Source organism: Pongo pygmaeus, chromosome 6 (assembly GCF_028885625.2).
Source record: "Pongo pygmaeus isolate AG05252 chromosome 6, NHGRI_mPonPyg2-v2.0_pri, whole genome shotgun sequence".
Taxonomy (NCBI): Eukaryota; Metazoa; Chordata; class Mammalia; order Primates; family Hominidae; genus Pongo; species Pongo pygmaeus.
In genome coordinates, this window is record NC_072379.2 from 142,885,008 (window position 1) to 142,910,150 (window position 25,143).

Genomic DNA, 25,143 nt, shown 5'->3' on the forward strand with positions numbered 1-25,143 from the left:
TCTAGACTTAGAACTGTGAAATTATGGAAGTAAATGTCTCAGAAATCATGGATTATCCCTATCACTGGCAGCAAATTAGTTTCTATGAATAGACAAAATGATCTGAGAGTATTGCAGTTACAATTAACTATAAACTTGTGAGGCAAAGTCACAGTCTCTCTGTATGACAGACAAGGAGCTACAGGCTCCAGCCAACTGCTACCAGGAAGTGTGTGTGTGTGTGTGTGTGTGTGTGTGTGTAAGAAGCCAGATATTTTCTGTCTCTAGGGCAATCTATTACACCCAGTGATATCCATCATTTTACCCTAACATCACTGTTAAGAACACCAGTTCTGCAACCTACAGAATGGGAGAAAATTTTTGCAAGCTACCCATCTGACAAGGTCTAACATCCAGAATCTGCAAGGAACTTAAACAAATTTACAACAACAACAAAAAAACATCAAAAAGTGGGCAAAGGATATGAACAGACACTTCTCAAAACAGACATTTATGTGGCCAATAACAATGAAAAAAAGCTCATCATTACTGGTCATTAGGGAAATGTAAATCAAAACCACAATGAGGTACCATCTCATGCCAGTTAGAATGGTGATCATTAAAAAGTTAGGAAACAACAGATGTGGGTGAGGCTGTGGAGAAACAGGAATGCTTTTACACTGTTGTTGGGAGTGTAAATTAGTTCAACCATTGTGGAAGACAATGCGGTGATTCCTCAAGGATCTAGAACCAGAAATACCATTTGACCCAGCAATCCCATTACTGGGTATATACCCAAAGGACTATAAACCATTCTACTATAAAGACACATGCACACATACGTTTATTGCAGCATTATTTACAATAGCAAAGACTTGGAACCAACCCAAATGCCCAGCAATGACAGACAGGATAAAGAAAATATGGCACATATATACCATTGAATACTATGCAGCCACGAAAAAGAATGAGTTCATGTCCTTTGCAGGGACATGGATGAAGATGGGAGCCATAATTCTCAGCAAACTAACACAGGAACAGAAAACCAAATACCACATGTTCTCACTCATAAGTGGGAGATGAAAAATGAGAACACATGGACACAGGGAGGGAAACATCACACTGGGGCCTGTTGCAGGTTGGGGGCAATGGGAGGGAGAGCATTAAGACAAACACCTAATGCATGCAGAGCTTAAAATCTAGATGACGGATTGATAGGTGCAGCAAACCACCATGGCACATGTATACCTATGTAACAAACCTGCACGTTATGCACATGTATCCCGGAACTTAAAGGGGGGTGGGGAAGAAAAGAACACCAGTTCTGGAGTCGAATTTCCTGGGTTCAAATTCCTTCTCTACCCAAGGCTGGATTACCCAAAGGCAGACAAATCACATTCTGAGGCAGGCAGAAAATCAGATACCAACACCTTTTTGGAAGTTAAATTTGTTATTGAGTGAAAATTCAGTAGTAAACATTGGAAAAATCCAGACTCTGTTGAACATATTTTCATCTATTTTCTAGGTGACATTTTGTTTAAATTGTAAATCATTCATGAAGAATAAGTTCCACAATGTTTTCATTGCTATGGGCTTCAATGAAGCCCTGGCTCTTCCTCTTATTCACTTCGTGACTTCAAAAACTTATTTTATGTCCCTTAGTGTCAGTTTCCTCATCTATGAAATGGGGATGATACTAGTACCTACCTCAGAGGTCTGCTGGGAAGATAACATTAAATCACTCACAGTAAATAGCTCACACAATGCCTGGAACATAGTAATCACTCATTATGTGTTAGGTGTCATTACTGTTCTTTCCTTTGACAAATATTTCATGAACACCTTTCATGTGTAAAGCCCCTGGCAAAGGGTACTTGAGAAATAAAAGGAAATTATCTAGAATTGGGAAGGATATGCTGATGGGATTCAGCAAAAGACATGCCCTAAATTAGTTCTCCTAATGGGAAGCCACTCTACTCTCAACAAAGCCTAAGGAATGATATTCAAAACAAACAACAATATGGTCTAAAAGTAAACTGGAGAAAGTAGCTAGGCATACACTCATTAATCCCAGAGACAAATCTCCAATGAGAACTCCCCCTAACTGAAGAGTCAAGACGGGCTAGAATGAGATTAAGAGAAAGCTCAGGGGATGCTGGGGTGTGGATTGATTAAGTGAGGATTGCATCTGCTGCACCCAGTAATCCTGTTCCAGAGTGAAGCCCACTGTGCCTCACTTCACAGACTGAAGCCCCCACCACTGACAGTGCCTTGATTCCGTGGTGCCCAGAGGAGTCAGATGCCTGTTTTGTGGTAAGAACGAATGGGCATACAGACTTAGTAGCAGCTGTTAACATGACTTTGTCCTTTGGTCGAAGGGCAAAGGGCAAACCCTGGAAGATGGAGCTAACCCCAAAGACCCAACCTCACAGCTCTGTGACACTCAGTTTGAGCACATGCCATTTTTCTTTGGGTTAGGTTATACCCGAGAATCCTTCCAGAAGTGGGAGAAAAAATGTAGAAAGGGCTAGGATACTGCTGACAACTACCATTGTTGATACCATGTCTGGGAAAACATTGACATTCTCTAAATATACAAGGACTGAATGATAACGCCAAGGGGTTCAACACTGAAGTGAGATTCAGTGCCCAGGATGTGCATGCTAGACTGGACACCATAACAGTCCACTATGGGACCAGGAGAAATCAAACAACAACTTTGCGAGGAAAAGATTTGTATCCTCATGTCATGGATGTGAAGACAGAAACACAGAGAGGTGAAGTGATTTTCCATAGAACCAAAGCTGGTTTGGGGCTCTCTCCACTATTCCAGCGTGTCTCGCTTGCTATTTGAAAACTTCTTAAAGCATAATAAATTAGAAGCCCTGTTCAGGGATGAGAAAGGGATATCATGTTGTTATGGGAACCCATGGTCTTTAGAGCTATTGGTCAAAAATAGAAGCCTCAGGATGGCAGGATGAAAGATCCTCTCTGGGAGACTAAGAGGTCAAGTGAGTCTCTTGGGGAAAGCAATTGTGTAAGCAGAAAAACAATAAAAAGAAGCACAAGGCACCTTTTTCAGAAAGGGGTTCCATTTTTTCTTATGACCTTGGCCACCATCTAGTAGTCAGGTTTGGAAGCGGGATTCAGTCTCCAGATACTGAGCACACATGGCCAAAGCCCCGTGGTGGAGTTGCCGGCGTGACCCTGCCTTTTCTCTCCCACCTTGTGGGGCATCCTTTACTCCTTGGCACAGAGGTACGCTTGCATGGGGTTTTCCTGCCACTCTGGTAGGGAGGCCAGGCTGTCAGCCACCTCCTTCCGAATAGGCCAGCCCCAGGCCTCAAAGAAGGGAACCAGATTCTTCTTCACTTTTTCAGAGAACTTCTTCACCCATAGATTCATCCTGCCAGTGTTGTCTTTGGGGAGGTGAGAGAGGGTCTGGTACTCAGCAAAGAGCTGGGTGAATGGCTCCCACCCAAAGGCCTCTTGGAGCTGAAAAGGGAAAGAAGGAAGAGAATGAGGTGTCAAGTTTGCAAAAGTGATGTGACATGTGTGTTCTTAAATATATTTCATTCACATGATCACCTCCCCTCAATCGTTACCTTCATCCTGGGTATGTACCCCTATCTCCCCACTCTGCCCCTGCACAATAATGCAATCTCGTTGGCTCATTCCACCTCTTGGCCACAAAACAACACCCCCTGAATCTAGTAGGGGTGCTCAGGGGAAACCTAATGTCTGAATAGAGGTAAATACTCAATAAATGTCCACTATTAGTATCTTTAAAAAATTGTCTTCCCAGATCTCAAGTGTTTTCCTCAGCATCAGGACAGGTTTGGGCCTGACTGAGATGAGAAACCCTCACTTCCTACATATTGGGCCTACTGAGATTCTAAAAGCTGTGAACATCAAATACTATACTTTCCAGGCATCATAATAATCCTTATTTTTTAATAGCCATCTCGGACTTGTGACTATCTGCAATGATACAAAATTGCTCTGTAGAACACTGCATTTAGGGCAGAAAAAGAAAAAAATCCAGCCTGTCTTGAGGGCCTAAAAATGAGAGTGGCTCATAATTCATATGGGGCAGCCCTCCGGAAAGCCCTTGGCAGAAGGCCCTTGTTCACTAAGATTATACAAATTTCCAGTTAGCAGGGATCTGGGGTTTCACATCCTCACTCTCCCTTTAATAGATGAGCATTCTCTGACTCTAGCTCGTAAAAGCCCAAGGACAGATAATACCACCGAAGCCAAGCCTCCCTCAGAGTCTCACTGCTGTACCCTCATTATTGCTCATCTGTTCTCACTGGCCTTGCTCTTTGATACTTATTAATCAATACATCAATAAATTAAGCATTTATTAAACATTTGACATGTATTAGACATCCACACACTGCCAGCTACTGTGCTAGGCAAACATGATTAAGAGCTCTTGTCCGTCTAGAGAACACTGGCCAAAGGGAGAAACACACGTAAATAAACACATTGCTAAAAATGTTGGTTTATCAAGGAGGCGATGTCCAGGAGAGAAGGGGACAACAGAGCTGAATTTGGACAGGTGACTTGACAGCTAATGGACAAGATGTTCCAGCATGATTCAGCAGCAGGAAGCAAACAAGGGGAGGCACAGAAGCCAAAACAGCAGGATATGTCTGTAACCATAAGCAAGTTGGCATGCCAAAGGGTAAATGTGGAGGTGAGAGCAGTAGGAGATGTAGCTAGAGGTGCTGGTAAGGCTGGTCATGAAGGGCCTCCTATGCCCTGCTAGTAAGCTTTGACTTTACCCTATATGTGCTAGAGAACACTGTAAGCATTTTATAGACAGAGTATTAACATTATTTTGGAAGGAGTGTAAGGAAGATGGATCATAGAGGATTGAGGCAAGATGCTGGGACAACTTAGAAGTCTACTGGAATACACTGAGGGAAGACTAATGAGACTGAGCTAAGGCAGCAGTGGCATGGATGCTGGGGAGAAGCCCTCTAGCAGGAAGAGGAGTCAGAAGGTGCCTGTTTGTCCTGAGGCCAAGTCTCAGACTTGGTCTCTCTAGAGCTATTGAGAACTGATATTCGGGGCTCCACAGTGAGTAGGTAGCAGACTAGAACAGAATTAGGGCTTAAACTTACAGTTTAGGGGCAACCTACCATTGTGGTCAGTGGTCCTGTATACCCCCAGACTGGCTATCTAAGGATATGGAAATGAATGCAATACAAAGTTACCTCATTGACTGGGACTGTCTCACATTCACTCTTCAGAAAATTAGTGAAAGGCACAAAAAACTAAGAGAGGGTATGGCAATGCGAAAGTCTGGGGCTTATCATTACATCCTGATTTTAAGTTCTAGGTCCTTCACTTAAATGGGGGCTACTGGACAGATTGTTTAAATTCTTTAAAATAGTGTGTGCCTCAGTGAAAAGTGGGACAGACAACTCCTATCCATAGAGCTGTGGGAGACATTGTGGGAGATCTGAAAGGGGAACAACATTGACAACTCGAAAACATCGACATTCAATGCAGGGCTAGGGGAGGGGGCAGGGATTTGTGTTTATTTCACAGGAAGTAGACTTGCTTTATGAATTCAATGTTCTACTATTGGGTTGACTGGCTCTTCATTTTAAATCATTTTGGCTTTAAGTGGGGTGATGGATGCTGAGACCCTTGTTAGCAGATTTGTCTCCAACAATGCCTTCTTATTGTAATGCAGCTGCATTGCAGACACCCTCTGTTATTATAAAAAAGGGTAACTCATTTGACTCATAAAACTCAGGTGAAACGAAACAAAACTAAACAAAACAATGACCATTTATGGAACACTTATTAGGAGACCAAGAACAAAACCAGTGAGGGCAAGAGCTGTGATTCAGCTGCAGGAATGTCTAACAGAGTTTCTGCCCTTGAATAATATGCTATATTTCTTTTTTTCATAATATTTTTCATTTCCTCTTACATTGCAAAATCAGAAGGTGAGTGAGACAGGTGCCATTCTCTCTGCCTTAGAGGGGTATAACCCAAGAAGCACCACAATGCGGCCCAGTCCCTCTCATTTCCAAGGGAGGTGGTGGTCCAGGCTGGTGGGGTGGTGAAGGAGCTAGAGAGTTACTGGGATCCAGGTCGCTACATGACTGAGGGGTCTGGTCATCCCCTTCTCCCGGAATTTCTGCTCAGTACCTGTAGATATGTTTCCAGGGCTGTCCACACATTCCAGTCACACAGGGGGGCTCCCTTTCCCAGGTGGGCCTTGATTCTCCTCTCTCGCTCTGGAGGGCTCAGAGCCTCGTGGGCCTGAGCCCTGGGGATCCCCAGGACTGTTTCATGCACGTAGACTGACCAAAGGTTGCAGGTGGCCTCAGTAGTGTGTGGTGGGAACTCCCATCCATGCCGCTGTTGGTTGTGGCCCAGCTCATGGATGGGGCCCCACACACCCCTGCTCCTCATGTCCGTCTCATTGATGATCTCCTTCACAGACTCCAGGTGGCACATGATGGGGTACCCTGAATGCATCCAACCTGGGAACACAGAAGGAAGATATGAGCACTGAGGAGGGTCCACCCGAACTATCTCCTTCATTCTTCTCCATTATGGGACTTTTCTTCACCATCCTGGTTATCTCCAATAATTGCAGAATCTCTGTGCTGATTGGAAAGCAAATAGCTTTCCCCTACTTGGTCAGAAACTGAATAGTATCTAATCCCCTTTTTAGCCTCTCACACCTGAGTTGTGGCCTCCTCCTCACTCTGGCCCTGGAGAATTAGGTTACACTTTTCATAGTCATCCTTGCTGTAATTCTACACCTTCATTTTGTGTGTGTGAGTGTCCTTTACATGTCAGTCTGAGATATGATGTCCTATGACTGGATCTGAGATCCTTGAGGGCTAGAACAGTGTCATTCTTTCTTCTCCATGTATACTACTTTTGTCCAAATTTACACTCTATGACAGAGATAATTTTTGTCCTTATTTGAAGGTATGAAAATTGAGGTCCAAAGAACTTTCCCAATGTGGGATCAAGAGTTCCTTATTTCTCTTCCTATGCACCTCTTTCTTTTTAACCACTCAGTACTTACCATAAACCTCCTTACTTATTTCCTCTTTTCATTTTCAACTCTGGCTTATGTTTGAAGAAAATAGTTGATTTTCTATGCTGTCCTTGAAATGACTCTGGTTGCCATCTATGAATTCCCAGTACAACTTTTTCTGAGGTTGTTCTACCATCCGGTGAAATCTCACCTTGTAGATGTCAATAATTTGTTTTTCACATGTAAACATTCTTTCATCCCCCTTGTGGTCAATGTCTTTTATATCTTTTTCCCTTGCTTTACTAATAAAATTATGCTTACACATTTTGGACATTCATAAAAGGCAAAGTAATAGATACATGGTTTCCACTGACTAGGAGGATTCCCTGGGAGCACCCACCAGCTGAGATCTGCACATCAGCCACAATCCTCTCGGGACGGCGGAAAGGGAAGGGCTCAGCTGCCAGCCTGGCCACAGCCTGCATCATCTCATCCCAGAGGCGGAGCACAGGCTCGGGGTCCTTCAGAGCCTGGAGGTTTGTGTTTGGCACTGTCAGGATGATGTTGTCTGTGGCCAGCTCTCCCCAGGGAGCCAGGTTCTCCTGCATCTGCCTCTTCCACTCCTCTAGCGATGTCTTACCTGGGAATAAATATCATGGAACCTACCACACCCACTTCCCCAACTTACCTTGAGCTGAAAAATACCATTTGAACTCTGGAAGAACATTGCAATAATGAACTACTATCACAGGGGTCTATAGGCTGTAAAGTGAAGAAAAGGCTTCCTGACTCTTTGTCTGCCCTGAAGTCTCCATGGACACAGGGTATTCCATATCTCCTGCCTCCATGTTCTCTCCCAACAGTTCTTCCTCTTTCTCTCCACCAAACCTCATCTTTCTCCCATTTAGCAACCACCCCACAGTTCCCACGGCATCTGCTGCTCTTCCTCCTCCCTAAATGTTCACTCCACTTACCCAGCTTGTAGTATGGGGCAGGCACAGCCCCCGTGATAGTGACAGACACAGGGCCTAGTTGGCTGCCCTTGGGCACGATGACGTAGAGGAGGCCACCCCAGAGGCAGGAGACTGACCGTTCGGTCCTGTCCATACAGCACTGGTGAGTCACCACGGGGGCTCGAGATAGCTTCCTGGCCTTGGTTAGGTCATCAGTGTGGCAGCCAATCTGTACCTGGACAGGTGATTCCACCAAGTGTTGGAGGAATTAGAGTCTTTGTGATGCCTTGTGATGTGCATGTGAGGTTGTGTAGATGGAAAGTATCAGACAAACATGCCCATGAAACCCCAGCTTCCCTTTTCTATGTGCTAGGCATGGAAACTTATCAAATTTTAGCACTCCAAAGTCATTTGGACTTCAAAGCATGTAAAATCATTTTTCCAAGGATTTAAACAGCTCCAACATAAGTCTTCACCTGACATGAATTGGTGAGAGACCAGGCTGATCCTGGCAAAGTTCTTGTGTCTTTCTGCCAGGCAAAATCCTGGGCTCTTCTAGCAGGACCTAAGCCAGTCTGGTGACGCTGATGTTGATGAGCTGGGGTACTCTGCTCTGTCCTCTGTGAATACACAGGAGGCCTGTCCAGAGCGAGTGAGGTTGATTCTCTCTCCCTCTTTGTCCGGAGCTTCCCTTTCTGGCTGCCAGATGGGTGGAGATCTGTTTTGTCTGGAGTCCTGGAGTTGCTTTTCTTAGGTTTGATATAAGCAGGCTCCAGAAAGAATGCTGACAGAAAAGGGACCCAAGCTGTTGTAGGAAGTGGCCCCCAGAGTCAAGGAGGCAGGATGAATTTAAATTCTGATGTAGGGCATATTTTGGAGAGTGACAGGATTATGCACAACCTTCAGGTGTCAAGATAAAGAGATAAAACCAGAGTTTGTGCAGAATGAGCTTCCTGACACACAGCCCAAATTTCTACCGCATGTTTCATACTAACTTCCTCTGAGTTTGCACATGGGACCCATGAGGAGGCATGAAGAGGTAACTGCCCATGCCCGAGGATTTTCCAGCCCTTCCTTTTCCTTCTATCAATCACCTACTAATCACAGAATCCACTCCCTAAACCTTTTCTAATAAAGTAACTCTTTAAAGTAAGTACAACGGGACAGATTTGGGCTGGGCTCCTGTCTCCTTCTTAGTCAAATTGCAATAAAAATCCTTTTTTTTTTTTTGGTGAAAAACTCAAGTGTCATAGTTTTGGCTTCTAGTCCATTCTGCAGGGAGCTTCTTTTGCTTGATAACACTAGGCACTTCAGTCACTCACTTGGATGCCCTGAAATTTAGCTGCTTCATCTGTAAAAACTGTAAAATGGGCAGAATAATCCATTTCTGTACTCCTGGCAGCATTGCCATGAGCTGGAACTAGACAGTGGATGAAAATGACACAGCTCTAGGGTTTTGAGAGGTGGCAGATGCGGGTGTTCAGACCTTACCCTCAGGCCAGCAGAGGCAGCAGCTTCAGACAGCGAGACTTCTGCATTTTGTCCTTCTAGGAGGTAGAGCCCGGTACTCACCCAGCAATCATTGTTGCCTGACAAAAGTCACAGAGAAGGCTCAGTTCCTCCTTCCTATGTGAGTATATCTCCACTTGGGGCCTCCCAGCCCCTCCCAGTGGTACAGCTTCTCCCCTGTGTATCTCAAGTCATCCACACTTCTTAGACTCATCCCCTCTAAACCTTAAGCAGAGTCCCAATCCCCATCTTCTTGAAAGTACCTGATGAAGAATGGAGTCAGCCGGGCCCAGTGGCTCACGACTGTAATCCCAGCACTTTGGGAGGCCGAGGCGGGTGGATCACCTGAGGTCAGGAGTTCCAGACCAGCCTTACCATTATGGCGAAATTCTATCTCTACTAAAAATACAAAAATTAGCCAGGCATGGTGGCGTGTGCCTGTAGTCCCAGCAACTCAGGAGGCTGAGAGAGGAGAATTGCTTAAACCCGGGAGGTGGAGGTTGCATGAGCTGAGATCGCACCACTGCATTCCAACCTGGGTGACAGAGTGAGACTCTGTCTCAAAAAAAAAGAATGGGGTCAATCTTCCTGAGGGTAAGTACCTGCAATGTCCTGTGTAGTGTCAGCCAATCCCACTTTCTCCTACATCTTTAATGTTCTGGGCACTCTCTCCTGTTTTCATACCTGGGTTGATTCCGTTGATCTCCACAGTGATGGGGTGTTTTGAGGGGTACAAACTGGAGGAGCAGGTCCAGGTGCCAAGCCCCTGGGCCAGCTGGGAGCAGTCAGTTCCAGAGTGAGCCAGCTCAGTGGCCAGGGAGAGTACGGCAGCCTCATAGGAGTCACTGGCAACTGGATTTTCCCGGCTCACAGCTGGGAGGCCCGACCCTTGCAGCATCTTCCTCAGGAGCCTGTGCAGGGATATGTAAGCAGGGATCCCCTCCGCAGGAATCTGTAGGAAGGCTGCACCATCAACTCTCAACTTTGCCAGACAGCTCTTTTCCAAGTTCCCATTCTCATGGTTCAGTATAGCCTGGAATTCAGAGAGCGCCTTGCGGAAGTGGTAGCTTCTCATCTTAGGGGTGGGAATGGGGAAGCAGCCTGCTTTGAGAGTCTGAGGCAGGATGCTGAGGCCAAAGCAGTTGAGGATGATGTTACCAGGGAAGCCAGCCAAGGGGCAGTGGCCAGGGTTCTGGGAGGCCCACCACCAGGCCTGGCCCCCAATCAGCAGCCCCCCACCCTCAGCCACAAACTCCTGCAGCTGCTTAGCCTCCTTGTCACTGTACACCTTGCAGCAGTAGACACACAAGTCGCTGTTCAGATGGGGCTCCAGGCTGCATTGCAGGCCATGCTCCGATAGGAGGGGACACAGATCTTTTAGATTTGTGTTCACTCCAACTTTGCCTGTCTGGCCTCTGGCCAGCCAGCGCACCGCATTGAGCAAGAAGGGCCCCATCTTGGGAGCACAGAGCAGGCACTCGTGGGCAGCCAGGACCACCCGGCCCCGGCCATAGCGAGCAGCCGCCAGAAAGCAATTGAGGGAGGCATCCAGCCCCAGAGGGAAGGCCAGGGCTCCATGCACCAGCAGCTGTGAGGGGACTCCCCCTGTCCTGATGTCCAGCTCTGAGATCCCCTCCAGGAGCTGCTGCTGGTCCTGCCTGACATCCTCCCCACACCTGGAAGAGACAGAAGAAACAATGAGGCTACAGTCAGTTAATGAGCCACTGAATCGAACTCATTGAGTAGAGAAATCTATGTGCAGGTAGGAAGATTGCATGGTTCATGTCAATCTTCATATTCTTACTAATATTAGGATTTTAGCATGTTAATATCATTTATTTTTATCATGTTTAAGGCGTATTTTTCACTTTTTTACAACTGATGGCATATTATCATTTAATTGGCAATGTTTAGTCTTTCTTTCTTTCTTTTTTTATTTGACACGGAATTTCGCTCTGTCACCAGGCTAGAGTGCAGTGGCACAATCTCGGCTCACTGCAACCTCCACCTCCCAGGTTCAAGCAATTCTCCTGCCTCAGCCTCCCGAGAAGCCGGGACTACAGGTGCGTGCCACCATACCCAGCTAATTTTTGTATTTTTAGCAGAGACAGGGTTTCACCATGTTGGCCAGGATGGTCTCGATCTCTTGACCTTGTGATCCGCCCGCCTCAGCCTCCCAAAATGCTGGGATTACAGGTGTAAGCCACCATGCCCAGTCTGGTCTTTCTTAGTGATACATAAAATAATGGCATTTCTCACAATCAATTTGTCATTAGATTTGAGGAAACACTACAGAGGTAGTGCCCTTACTTGCATATCTTAAAATCCACATTTTCTATATGAACACCTCCAGGAATTCCTCCCATTTAGTCAACCAAGTGTTGAATATTTTGGCTTCAGTTTCTTGACTTTTAAAATAATTAAACATATACACAAATTAAGTTAGAAAAACTAGTTTATTATGCCCAGAGAAAGTAGTACTGCTTATGAATTTCTCAATCTAACTTTCTTCAAAGGAAGGCTGCAAAAATACCAAATTTGGACTCTCCATAGGGTAGTTCTGATCTAGGAACACATCACAAGTAAATTGTTTAACACTACACTTGAAGATTTATACAAACACACACCGTTTTTAAAAATTCACTTGGATCTGGTTAGAGTATAAACTTCTTCTTATTAAGGAATGGTCAAAATGTAATGAATCAAGAAAAGGCTTTGTATTTCAAGAATTTTTAAAAACAATTTGTATATACTGTAAATGTCAAGCAATAAGAGGTTGGTTAAATAAATTATGGTTAACAATAGATTGCAAACTATATAGTGATTAAAATAATTATTAGATAATTTGAAAAATGCTTAATGGAAAAACTTTTAAATTAGATTCCAGGATACCATGCTCTAAATAAGCCAAATTTTTGGGGAAAAATATCAAAAACCATGAAACCAGACATAGAAGCAGAACCTAAAGCATATTTATCAAAATATCTTTGTTTAAAAAAAATGTCTTCAGTGGTCGTCTTGGCTGGTGGGATTTTAGGTCATTTTAATTATCTTTATAAAACTTTATTGTCTCAAATTTTAAAATTAACATCTATTTCTCTTATTAAAAATTAAATGTTACATTTTTTAAAAAGTATAGTTTATTTATTCCGGTAGTAAAACATTATTGAAAAATGTAACTCTTGTGCAGATTCTCTTTAATTTCTTTTCAGCATGAAAATGAGGAGACGGCATGTCTTAGTTTGGTCATCCCATTTTCAGACTCACATGGCAAATGTTATAGAGTTCAGGTATCAGTTCTGCCTGTGGCTTTTTGTTACCTGTTGGAACTCAAGATATTTTGGGGAGTTAATGACACTGAGCTACAAGACTTAATAATAAAACATTCCACTCTAAGTGTTCTTAGCACCTTCTCACAGGCACCTGGCAAAGCCTCAGCTAATGGTAGTAAAACTTCAATATAGAAAGCTGCAGTTACCTGCAGATATCCTCTCCACAGCTAATTATAATGATTACATACATTCCTCCATGTGCCCACACACACATACAAACCACAGTAGCATTGGGAATCTGGGAAGTGACTAAAATGGTTGACAAAAGCTGCAAGAACCACATAGAATTAAAGAAAAAAACCCAACAGCTTCTTAGCATAAAGGCAGCATAAATAAAGAAGGTGAGATCATATGAGAGAAAAATATTTGCAACAGATTGAACAGATACAAAATTAGAATTCAGAATATATGAGTAATTTCTAAGGATAAACAGAAAAGCAAAAAACAGAAAATATTTTTAAAGTATATCCTCAAACAGTTCATGAAAGATGAAATCCAAGTGAGATATTTAACATTTGAAAAGATATAATCACACAAATGCAAATTATATATAATAACATTTTTTACCCAGAAAATTAGTAAATGTTTCAAAAGCTGACAATATTAAGTGCTGGCAAGAGTGTGGAGAAAACTAATCTTTCATAAAAACTGGAGATCATTTTGGCAGTATCCAATAACATTAAAAAGAGAAACAGCCTATAGTAGTATAAATGGAGGCAGTACTAGGACGTTCATTGCAAATTGTTGGTAATAGCGAAAAAGTATGAAGAAGTTAAATATTCACTAACATGAATGCAAATAAAAATTGGCATTTAATCATACGATGGATTACTATTTATCAGTCAATAAGAATAGGTCTGCCTATGTTAATTAACAAGGAAAGATGTTCAAAACATTTGTTGAGTAAAACAATTTCAAAAATAGCAGAACTTGGTGATGCAACTTATGGAAGACACAATATAAAGCAAAGTAAACATACGTCAATATATGTCCAAAATGTCAGGAAACAACCACAATAAACTGATAAGAGTGTTTTCTTTTGGATTGTGAGATAGAGAGAAAGGACTGACATTGAAGGAAATGATCAAAAGGGCTTTTGCCTCAATAATTTGTTTCTTCAAACAAGGAGAATGTATAATTATATTTCTCAGGTAATTTAACATTAAATTTAAAATTTAAGATAACTGCTCCAAAAATAGAAGTAAAATGTATAATCTACAAATGTGTTGAGGAAATTTAAGAAATGGATAAAACTTAGTAGCAACCAAGGAAAAATGTAAAAAGAAATAAACATAAAAATAGAAAATAAAATTAAAAGGGGGTAAGAGCAAGAAATACATTTGAATCATCACAGTATATATGACTGTATTAAATTTCTATCTGATAGAAGCTGTTAGATTAGGTTAAAAACATCTGGATATAAGCTGCTTATAAAAGACACACCTGAAACTAAGTGACATAAAAGCATTGAAATGACAAAATCAACAAAGTTTTATTTCAAAAAATACAAAAACAAAAAAGCAGACAAGTGTTCTCATCTGTGAGTGAACACATTTCTGCTTTTTTGTTTTTGTATTTTTTAAAATAAAACTTTGTTGATTTTGTCATTTCAGCACACCAACATGGCACATGTATACATATGTAACTAACCTGCACGTTGTGAACATGTACCCTAAAACTTAAAGTATAATAAATAAAGCAGACATATCAGCATTAATAAGGGATGCAAGTGATTTCAAAGAGGAACAAATTAAAAATGAACATTTTCTATGGATTAAAGTTACACTCTAACAAAAATAAAATTTTTAATAATTTTTATGTCCTGCAAAAACATAATACTGAAAGCAAGAACTGCTACAAAGAAAATAAAAATATGAATTGACATTACATTTGGAGATGGTAATGTATTCTCAGCATCCATTGGAAAAAAAAAAGAAGGATGGAGATGATTTGATCAGAATGACTTATAAGCTTACTTACAGCCAGAAGACAATTGTCCTTCATCCTGAAGACAAGACGTTGAGACCCTAGAAGGTTGTGCTCTGCTAACTTGCTGCAAAAATATAAAGTAAAAAGGCAGACATTCTCCAACATGATACATTAACTAAAAAATCAATGTGCAGAGCACACACACAGGTAAGCATCTGAGATGATCCATATCAAACTTTTAGTATTGGCTACCTTGGTCCAGAGGCATGAGACTGGAGCTGGTGGTGTGGGGAGGAGGATGAGTTGCCATTTTCCTCTCCATATTTCTGTATTGGTGTGCATTTTTTCACAATAAACTTGAATTCCTTTTGAAATATTTTCATAAAAAGGCATTTCTTAAAAGAAAAATAAAGAAAGGAAAGGAGGAAAGAAGGAAGGAAGGGGATGACAGAGGGAGGGAGGGGGAAGGGAGGCGGGAAGTGGGGAGGCAGGGAGGGAAAAGTGAGTAAGCACAGCAGTTAGGATATCAGCTAAATTTCAGTAGATGATTTGACAATATCCTAAGGGCAATATTAATGATCTCAGACAGCTAGTTACCAATATTTAAATCTTGTATAATATCTGTTTACAACGTTTAAGTGTGGAAAACAATGAAAGCAGCTGCTATTTAATAACGTTTAATATATGTTAGGCATTTAACATATGTATTATCTCTTTCAATCATTATAATAAACCTGAAAGTTACTATTCTCACTTTAAAGATGGAGTTTGGCTAGGCAATTTTCCCCATGTTTCTTAGCTAATAACTGGCAGGGACAGGAAGCAAACCTGACAGAGCAGGAGCATCGTCATCTCGGATAAACACCGAGATGCATAACATCTTCGATAAACATCAGCTCCCTTTCTAGCCCCATGCATTTCAAGGAAATCACTTCTCTTCTAACTAGAAGCAGCCAGAAAGAGCAGACAGTAAAACACAGATAAGACAGCTGGGGCACAGAGGGAGGAGGGAGCAAAGTCTCTTGGTTAACTGCCAAACTTCATCTTCATACAATGGGCCCCAGTTAAACAGTGGGCCTTAATAAGGACATTCCTTTCCCTTTGGGTGCACTAAGTTAGGGAAGCTAAAAGATAGGAAGCTAAAAGTGGGGTATGCCTGCAGCTGCAGAAAGATGTATGGGAACAGAGACACAACCCTCCCTCCCAGGTAAGCACAACAAAGAGACACAGAAGCAGTCGAGGCCTCTGATAAACTCTCCCACCCTGAATCCTTAAAAACTCTTAGTCTGAAAGGGAGTGTGCCTCTGACCTAACTCGGCCAGAAGCCTCTCCCAGGTTTATTTTCTCTAAATTAAACCTGTCTGTGACTGTCAAGCCATCTTTCGTGTTTCTTTCCTATTTCTTTAATTTTTACTAAACCCAGGCTGGCTTACTTCCAAAGCCACTGTTGTCTACACACCAGAACTCTCTCAATTACTGAGTCTTTGATGGAACCTATATCTGGGTACATGGTTATTGACAGGTATATCTTGTGCAAAGGAAGATTTACAGGATGCAAAGGTGTGAAGAATACTGTGTTTAAGAAAGGAAAAGCATGTGTTACTTCAGAGCTGGAAGTGCAGGGGAAGCCACTGAGGACTAAAGGAAAGGGATGGGATGGTATGGTTAGGAAATGTTCACAAACCACACCTGAGCAGACAGGTAACATGGGTGATAGGTTTCTGAAGGCCGATTAAGAAACTGCCAAATTAGGAAGGTACAGCATTGAATAAAAAGGTAAGTGTGAAGTGCGCTGCTGTCATTTTCACCATATTGAAGGTAAAACATCTAACAATTTATATATTTTTTCTTCAACATAAAAGTAATGAAGTCTACTGGTAGTAATCAAATATATCTTCACTTAGCTTGTTTTGTTTTTCTGTTCAGATTGTATAGGATGTAAAAATACTCTTCTGCATTTATTTCACTCTCTGATAAATATAAACAGGACAGAAATACTAGAATCTAGAAACGATGTTTTCTTAGGATCTATAACATCAAAAAAAGGACTAGAGAGAACTATGTTGATCAGGTGCTGTAAAAAACATTTTGAAGACCTGCAGCCCCCAACACTTGAGTATCTTTTTTGTTTTTGTATTTTTAATTCCTTAAATACAGATAAACCATAGTAAATAACAAACCTTTAAAAACTGTCTTCATCATCACTGAACAATATGGGCATAGATGATCAGAGAGGTGCCTTGAAAAAGTAAATGTATTTTTTTTCTTTTATTTTAAGCTGGTAAATACAGGGTAAAATCTCTTCAGGTCTCAATCATGCCTATTAGACACACAATTTATTTAACCTATTTAACCTGTCAGATTTAAGAAAATAATTTGGAAAACTCACTTTTGTAACAAATTGCAGGTACAAAAATTACTCATTTGGAATAGTCAGAATACAGATGCTACTCACCTGTGAGCACGGATATATTCATATTTCTATGTCAGACCAACATCCTGCTTAAACATACAAACATTCCTAACAATGTCATAATGTTTATGCTTTCTCCTGGCTTAATAAACCGTATTTCTGATATTATTGGAAGATTATTGTTAGAATTGAAGGAGATAATACAGGTTGAGCAGCCCTTATGGAAAATGCTTGGGACCAACCAATAGTGTTTCAGATTTTGATTTTTTTCAGGTTATGGAATACTTGCATACACATAAGGAGATACCTTGGTGATGGGACCCAGCTCTAAACACAAAATTCATTTATGTTTCCTATACACCTTTACACAGAGCCTAAAGGTAATTTATACAATATTTTAAATAAGTTTGTGCATGAAACAAAGTTTGTGTACATTGAACCATCAGAAAGCAAAGGTGTCCCAAAAGTGGGATTTTCCACTTCTGGCATTATATTGGTGGTGCTCAAAAAGTTTTGAATTTTGGAGCATTTCAGACTTTGGATTTTTGATTAGGCCTGGTTTCTCCACTCTTAGGGGACCTAGTAAGCTAGGCCCACTCCACCAAACCACAGATGGAACTCACATGGGGAGTTTACACTTGAAAGTTTTTTTTCTTGTCTATCCACCCTATTTGTTCACTTTTCTATGAATTAGAAAGCATTAATGATAACTATTGAATTTGTGATTTTGACTATTTTCTTTCCATTGTACATGGGAGGTTGACTGGTGTTAGGAGATACTCCATCCTGGGCCACCCATCAATCACCTGTTCTCCTTGGCCAGTGCATAGCAATGTATGTCATCATCATAAAAATCTTCCACATCCAGCCATTTATTAATTATTTTTCATTCATTTTGTCAGATTTGGTGGAGAGAGCAATTCTGGGATCTAGCCTCATTTCAGTTTTTACCTGGAAACTACATTCATGGATCTTGAATATAAACCTCATAAACCTTCCACACAATTATCTTTGTCTCTGAGTCAGATTCCCAGGAACCTAAGCTGAAACGAGTGGAATTTAGCAGCGCCTAGCGAAATTACGTATGAATTTCCTCCGTGACTCAGAAATCCCATTTCCAGTGATATGGCAAAATATCATGATACATACACAAAGGTATGTGGTGCTTGTAACCTGGAACTCCTTGGACAAAGATTTTCCTACTCTACAGGACTGTGTTGAGGACAGAGAAAATAAATAATTCTCAAGAGAGTCATAAACCTAAGCCACTAGTATACATTTACAATTTTTACTTAAAAAATAGCGACAGGTTCTCACTATGTTGGTCAGGCTGGAGTGCAGTGGGTATTTGCAGGTGCAATTATAGCACACTGCAGCCCTGGACTCCCAGCCTCAAGAGAGCCTCCTACGTCAGCCTCTGGAGTATGTGAGTACCTGTGCATCAGCATGCCCAGTTACATATTTACTTTTATATGGGCAGCTGCTAATATGTTTTAGAGCTTGTAGCTTATACCATGTGTAAGTGTAATGGGTGGCTGGTTGATATCTGAGGTTAACTTTTCCTCCAGACTCTTCTGTCATGGTATAATGGTGGCAAGTGCCTTTGGATTTGCTTTTAAATATTAAAGCAACTGCAGTATCTTCCTGTTATATAAACATAGGTGTGCCCTTGGGGATAGGATGTGAGAGGAGCTTTTGTTGGTTTTTAGAGACTGCCCTACTCCTTGGCAGGCAGAGTTGGGGCAGGCCAGCAATCAATTCTCTTAAGAAGCTCCAGGGCCTTCCAGCCGAGATTTGAAGTTAAGGAACCTGCTGGGTCAGTCCAAGCACCTTTGACCAAGATTTGTTGGCAAGAATGTTCACTGAAAACCTCTAATGGGACTTGCTCTGAAGGCAGGAGGAATCTGAGCCAGAGACTCAGACTCTGACCTTCTGAGACTCTCAAGGATTTGGTTAGCTCTGGCTCTGTTGTTGGCTGAGGCTGGAAGGCTCTGGCGCAACCCTTAGCCCCATATTCCCTAGTAGGAAGCTGTCTGCAGGATTAACACTAGTATATGAGGCTGCCCTTTCTCTTGTTATCATTTTGGATGTGTATTCATTCATATTTTTTCATTAATTTATATAGTTTACAAATATTTGTTCATCTCTAATGTTAAGTACTCCAGGCACTGAGAATAAAGCAGTAAACGCAACAGGCAAGATCATGGAGCTCTATATTCTGGTTGGTTAGACAGGCCCTAGCAAGAAACAGCAGAGATAGTTATAGAGAGTGATAATGTTTAAGGAATAAATGGAGAAATGTGATGAAGTGAAACTCGATGGACAGTCCTAATTTTAGTATGGCCACTAGGGAAGACTGCTCTGAGGAGGGTGTTTGAGTTGAAACTAATTAAGAAGAATAAATTGGATTTTCAAGAGCTGAGGGAAAGTCCAGAATAGGAACAAATATCTTGATATTTTATAAAACAATAAATCTAATGTTACATGTTGTGGTCTTTACACTGAGGGACAGTTCTAAAATACTTTAAAGATGTGTATGGATAATATATGTTATCGCCAACCCCCCAATACTCAACTAGAAAATATCTGAATATGCAACAAAGAGGAAATAGTTAAAACAAATTACAGAACTTATGATTAAAAATTCTCATTAAAAATATCATATATAAAAATAGGAAAATATTTTTAAGGAGAATACAAAATAGCAGCATGTAATCACAGCTAGCAAAAATGATGTATTGATTTGTAAAGATATGCAAAGATAGAAGATATGTAAGCATAAACATTTTGGTTGAGGACATTACAGAAATTACAAATATTCAAATACTTTAGTGTCATTGTTTTTTCAATAAAGGTTTTACAATTAATCAAAACTAACAATGTGGGAATTTATTTTTATACATTATTACCTGAACTTTCACTATACTTCTCTTAGTCCTAAAATATGGACTTAAATGCTGTGGGAGTTCCAGTGCCTAGAATAGTGTCTAGAATTTAACAGGCACTCACACATTTTAGATAAATTAAAACATGGATACAAGATACTAGAAAGAGGGAAAAAACTGATATGTTAAGAAAATTTGTTCCTTTCTCTTTTTTGTTGGTGAATCAATGAAAACAATATAAATGATATCAGGTCAAAGAAAGATATCTTAATGTGATCTGGGGAGAAGTTTTCTATTGTTTAAGGGTTCTGAACAAAAGGCAAAGAAGTAATATCAAAAATGTCTTTTTTGTCAGTGTACAATTATAGAGTATTTGGAAAGCACAAAAATATTTGTAAATGAACGCAATTACCAACTTAGCCCCAGAGACATATTACTAATATTTTATTATATTTTCTTCTAATGTTTTATTTTTCTGGCTATACATATATTGTTTTAACGAATTTAGCATCATTTTAATGCAGAGCTTTATATCTTAATTTTGTCTGTTTTATCATGAATATTTTTCATTTCCTTTAAGAAGTCTTTAAATGTAGAATTTTTAATGATTGCAAAATTACTCACTCAATAACTGTAGGCTATGCTATACTTTATTTAAGCAATCTTCTATTACAGACATATGTTTCTTCCAGTGTTTCACTTAACAGTGAAAATACTGCTAAAAAATATTTGCCTCATAGCCCGACTTCTCCCTGTCTCCAGTGCTTCTTCCCTCACCTTTCCACAGCTGCTGATCCTGAGAGTATGCCCTCACAAACCTCCCACACATTTATCTCTATCTCTGAGTCTGATTCCCAGTAATCCAAGCTGCAACAAGGGGGACTTAGCAGTGCCTAGCGAAATTACATATGAATTTCCCCCATGACTCAGAAATCCCATTTCCAGTGATAGTGCAAAATATAAGGATACATGCACAAAGGTAGTCATTGAAGCACATGTGTAACAGTAGAAGTATAAGAAAAATAACACCTACTGGAAACTCAAGTGCCTGTCAATAAGGGACTTTTTGAATAAACAATATCATATCCATATACCATGGTATAATAGAGTATACAGTGTATCTCTATATATTACTATCAGGCCATATCCAGGAAATAATGTTAAGTGAAAAAAAATAAGGAGGAAAAAATGTACACAGTATGTTATTGCCTTATCCAGTGAAGAGAAGACTACTAATATGTGTGTGTTTGTGGATATATAAACAAATCATGGAGAATTAAACCATAAAAAATGCACAGAAGGAAGAAGGGAATTGTTTGAAGGAAACAGGGACAGAATATAGGTTTCTTAAGATCTTACTTTGGACCCAGATTACTATTTTACATAATTTTAAACAAAATTAAATTACACAAGCAATTCCAAAACTAAAAAATAAAATAACCAATGAATTGACATGTACATCTGTTTAGCGGTATAACCACAAAGAGAGGAAGTATTGGAAGTGACTTTAAAGATAGTATTTTGACTTTAAATATATATATATATAATAAAATATATCATTGGGACAAAAAGAACTGCAAGTAATCTCTGTTACAATAATCATCGTATTGCTGGTAGTAGTGCTATTATTCATATTTTGCAACTGTTGTTTGTATATCATGGGATAGAGCAAATGGGTCATTACATTGGTGTCTTATAGTACTGGAATTTTTCATCATGAGAGATAGGAGATACAGAGGTAAGATTGTTGAAATCAAATTAAAACCCTGTAGCCCCAAATCTGATCTGAAGTATCAGTATAAACCAAAAATTTCTATTTCTTAGCTGTGCCTATTTAGAAGGCCTAGAAACAATGATCAAACAATGCATAACTCTAACACCCGGATTGGAGTTTCTAAATGCAAATTAGGACTCCCAGAAATATGGGCTGTACGTTAAAAAAAAAAAAAAAAGAAGAAGAAAAAAAAAATAGAGCTTTTTGGAGAAATGGCAGTTCCGGGCCTGAGCAGGAAATAACATGAGACGAAATTGAAACCTCCTGTTATATTAAAAAACCAGGAAGCCCATTAAGGTTGGGTGGAAAAGATTCAGGAATCATCTTGAATTGGCTCCCAATGGCCAAACAGGAAAATTTCAACATCAATAAGGATAATAAATGAAACACGTTGTGTTTCCAATCATGATTTCATAACAATTCTAAGAAAAATTTAAACACATTGGTGACCTCTGGAAGATGCTAGGGAAACAACTCAATATTGGAAACTGGTTTTAAAATGAGAAAGAGAGAATTAAATATTTATTTTGCGTTTCCTATATAAATTATACCATAAAGTATGTAATTGGTGAAGGAAAGTGTGTTTTATAAAACTATTCCAAATAACAAATAAAAGGAATATTAAAATTTTAAGGTCATCATTTTATAAACACAAATTAATGGGTCTAGGCCTAAGCAATGCTTATTAAGGACTGCCAGCCTCACAGTAAGAGAGAAAATCAGACCATTGTGTTCTACCCAATAGAAGTACATACTACCACCTATAAAATAGGTCAAAAATTCAAACATGAATCTGATCAAACCTCTAGATCAGGAGTTGAGAAAGTTTTCCTTAAAAGGTCCGACAAATATTTTAGACAAATATGGGCCATATGGTCTCTGCTGAAACTACTCAACAATGGTAGACACTGTAGCTTGAAAGCAGCACAGTTTGTGAATGAATGGGCATGGCTGTGCTCCAACAAAACTTCATTCACAAAAACAGGGGCTGGCCTCAGTTTGTCAATCCTGACCTAAAATCGAGATCTAACTTTTAATTTGTATTATACAGAAAATACAAGGAAAAGATGAATATGTTAAATCAGTGGTCCATAACCTTTTGGTACCAGAGACCTGTTTATAGAAGACAATTTTTCCATGGACCTGGCAGGGGTTTCAGGATAATTCAAGTGCATTACATTTATGATGCACTTTATTTCTATTATTAGCACATTGTAATATACAATGAACTAATTATACAACCCATCATAGTGTAGAATCAGTGGGAGCCCTGAGCTTGCTTTCCTGCAAATAGATAGCCCCACCTGAGGGTGATGGGAGACAGTGACAGATCGTCAGGCATTAGATTCTTATAAGGAGCACACTACCTAGATCCTTTGCATGAGCAGTTTGCAATAGGGTTCATACCCCTATTAGACTCTACTGCTGCCACTGATCTAACAGGAGACGGAGCTTAGGTGGTAACGCAAGCTATGGGGAGCAGCTGTAAATACAGATGAACCTTTGTTTGCTCACCCGCTGCTGACATCCTGCTGTGTGGTCTGGTTCCTAACAGGCCATGGACTGGTACCACCCCATATTAAATGATACCACAGGAAGGCAATCAATTTGCCTTTCCAGGTTTTCACCATTGTGCCTCACTCTGCCTGGAATCCTCCTCTCACAGATGCACACATGGCTCATGCCCTGACTTCCTTGAGGTCTACTTTCAAAGTCCAGACTGAATGAAACTGTTCGATAAAGAGTAGCTGGTGTGTTCAACAACAGGAACAAAACTGCAAGAAATAGAAAGTTAGAAAGGAAACGTGTATCTTAAAAGAAATATAAAATTTGTATCAAGAAATCAAAATATTTGGGCTTTATTTAAATTTCAATGTTAATGCTTTTTTTTTTTTTTTTTTTTTGAGACAGTCTCACTCTGTTGCCCAGGTTGGCATGCAATGGCAGGGGCTCAGCTCACTGCAACCTCCACTTCCAGGTTTCATGTGATTCTCCTACCAAATAGCTAGGACTGCAGGCACGCACCTCCACACCCAGCCAATTTTTGTATTTTTAGTAGAGTATTGCCATGTTGGTCAGTCTGGTCTCAAACTCCTGACCTCAAGTGATCCACTTGCCTTGCCCTCCCAAAGTACTGGGATTACAGGTGTGAGTTACCATGCCTGGCCCAATGTTAACACATTTTGAAAAATAAGACAATCATGGAAATAAATGATGACACTAAGGAATTATTTCAGGTGTGATAATGGTGACTTGCAGTTATGTTTCTAAAAGACTTCATACCTTTAGAGATATATATTTAAATACTTACAGATGAAAAGACATGATGTCTGCTGTTTGCTTCAAAATAACCTTGGGTGGGGAAGAGTGGGGCTACAGGTGGAATAAGATAGACCTGGAGTTGACTATTTTGGGGATTGGGGAATGGCTACATGGGGGTTCATTGTACTATTCTGTCTACTTTTGCATATGTTTAACATTTTCAGTAATTAAGAATTAAAATAACAAACACAAAAAATATACCTTAGAATCGGTGGCAGGGATTAAAAATGTAGGTATAGATGAAGAAAAACAGGTTGAGTTAGCTAAAGAGGAGAGTCCCTTGGGGCAATTAAGAGGCATTACGGTGATGAGATTTCACCTGCTTGTCCCTTAGCGTTAGAATAAAAAAGTTGAAGCGAATCAGATCCACTCTAATGTCTCTGAGTAAACCCATCCCCTCCCCAAATCTCTCAGAAAGGAAGGAATTCAAAGAGGTCCAGAGTTTGGGGCTGAGGGTTCGGGGCACTGCCAGCTGCTCACTAGTATCTGATGCCCCTTCTTCTTTGTACAGAATCTTGATTTCTTGAGAGATGCCAGTGCCCATTTAAAAATAGCCAGCCCTTCAGACCTCCTGGTAATTAGGTCTGAAAGTCAGGGCTCCCACTGATTGTACATTATGGTGGGTTGTATAATTATTTCACTATATATTAAAATGTACTAATAATAGAAATAAAGTGCATAATAAATGTAATGCCCTTGAATTATCTTGAAATCCTGCCAGGTCCATGGAAAAATTGTCTTCCACAAAACAGGTCCTGGTACCAAAAGGTTAGGGACTATTGATTTAACTAGGCTGGCCACTAAAATATAAATGGAAGTCTAGGGCTTCCAGAAAATATATGGTTTTATAAACTAAAAGTAGGTGTATCCATTCCAATTTATTATTGCATGGGTGTAATTATGGTGCCTGGAGTAGTAGTGGCAATCTTGTAGCCACAAGGATAAAATAACACACCATGACAGGGGCAGGCAGTGATAGGGAGACAGAGACTGACCATGGGACATCATAGAGTCACTGCCCCAGAG

The 25,143-nt window shown here is 40.3% G+C and overlaps 1 protein-coding gene across 5 annotated transcripts in view; it reads right to left on the bottom strand.

The window, feature by feature from the left end:
* Nucleotides 1–795: 795 nt before the first annotated feature.
* LOC129040148 (TRPM8 channel-associated factor 2) overlaps nt 796–25,143 on the bottom strand; it is a 30,262-nt gene continuing 5,914 nt past the window's right edge. For all 5 annotated transcript variants that reach the window (XM_063667928.1, XM_054494144.2, XM_063667925.1 and 2 more), the window contains 6 exons: nt 10,147–11,138; nt 9,445–9,542; nt 7,975–8,188; nt 7,401–7,640; nt 6,154–6,491; nt 796–3,474 (listed from right to left, as the gene is read on the bottom strand). In XM_063667928.1, coding sequence (XP_063523998.1) covers nt 3,220–3,474; nt 6,154–6,491; nt 7,401–7,640; nt 7,975–8,188; nt 9,445–9,542; nt 10,147–10,918 — 1,917 coding nt within the window. In that variant the 5' untranslated portion in view covers nt 10,919–11,138 and the 3' untranslated portion in view covers nt 796–3,219. The remainder of the gene's footprint in view (nt 3,475–6,153; nt 6,492–7,400; nt 7,641–7,974; nt 8,189–9,444; nt 9,543–10,146; nt 11,139–25,143) is intronic.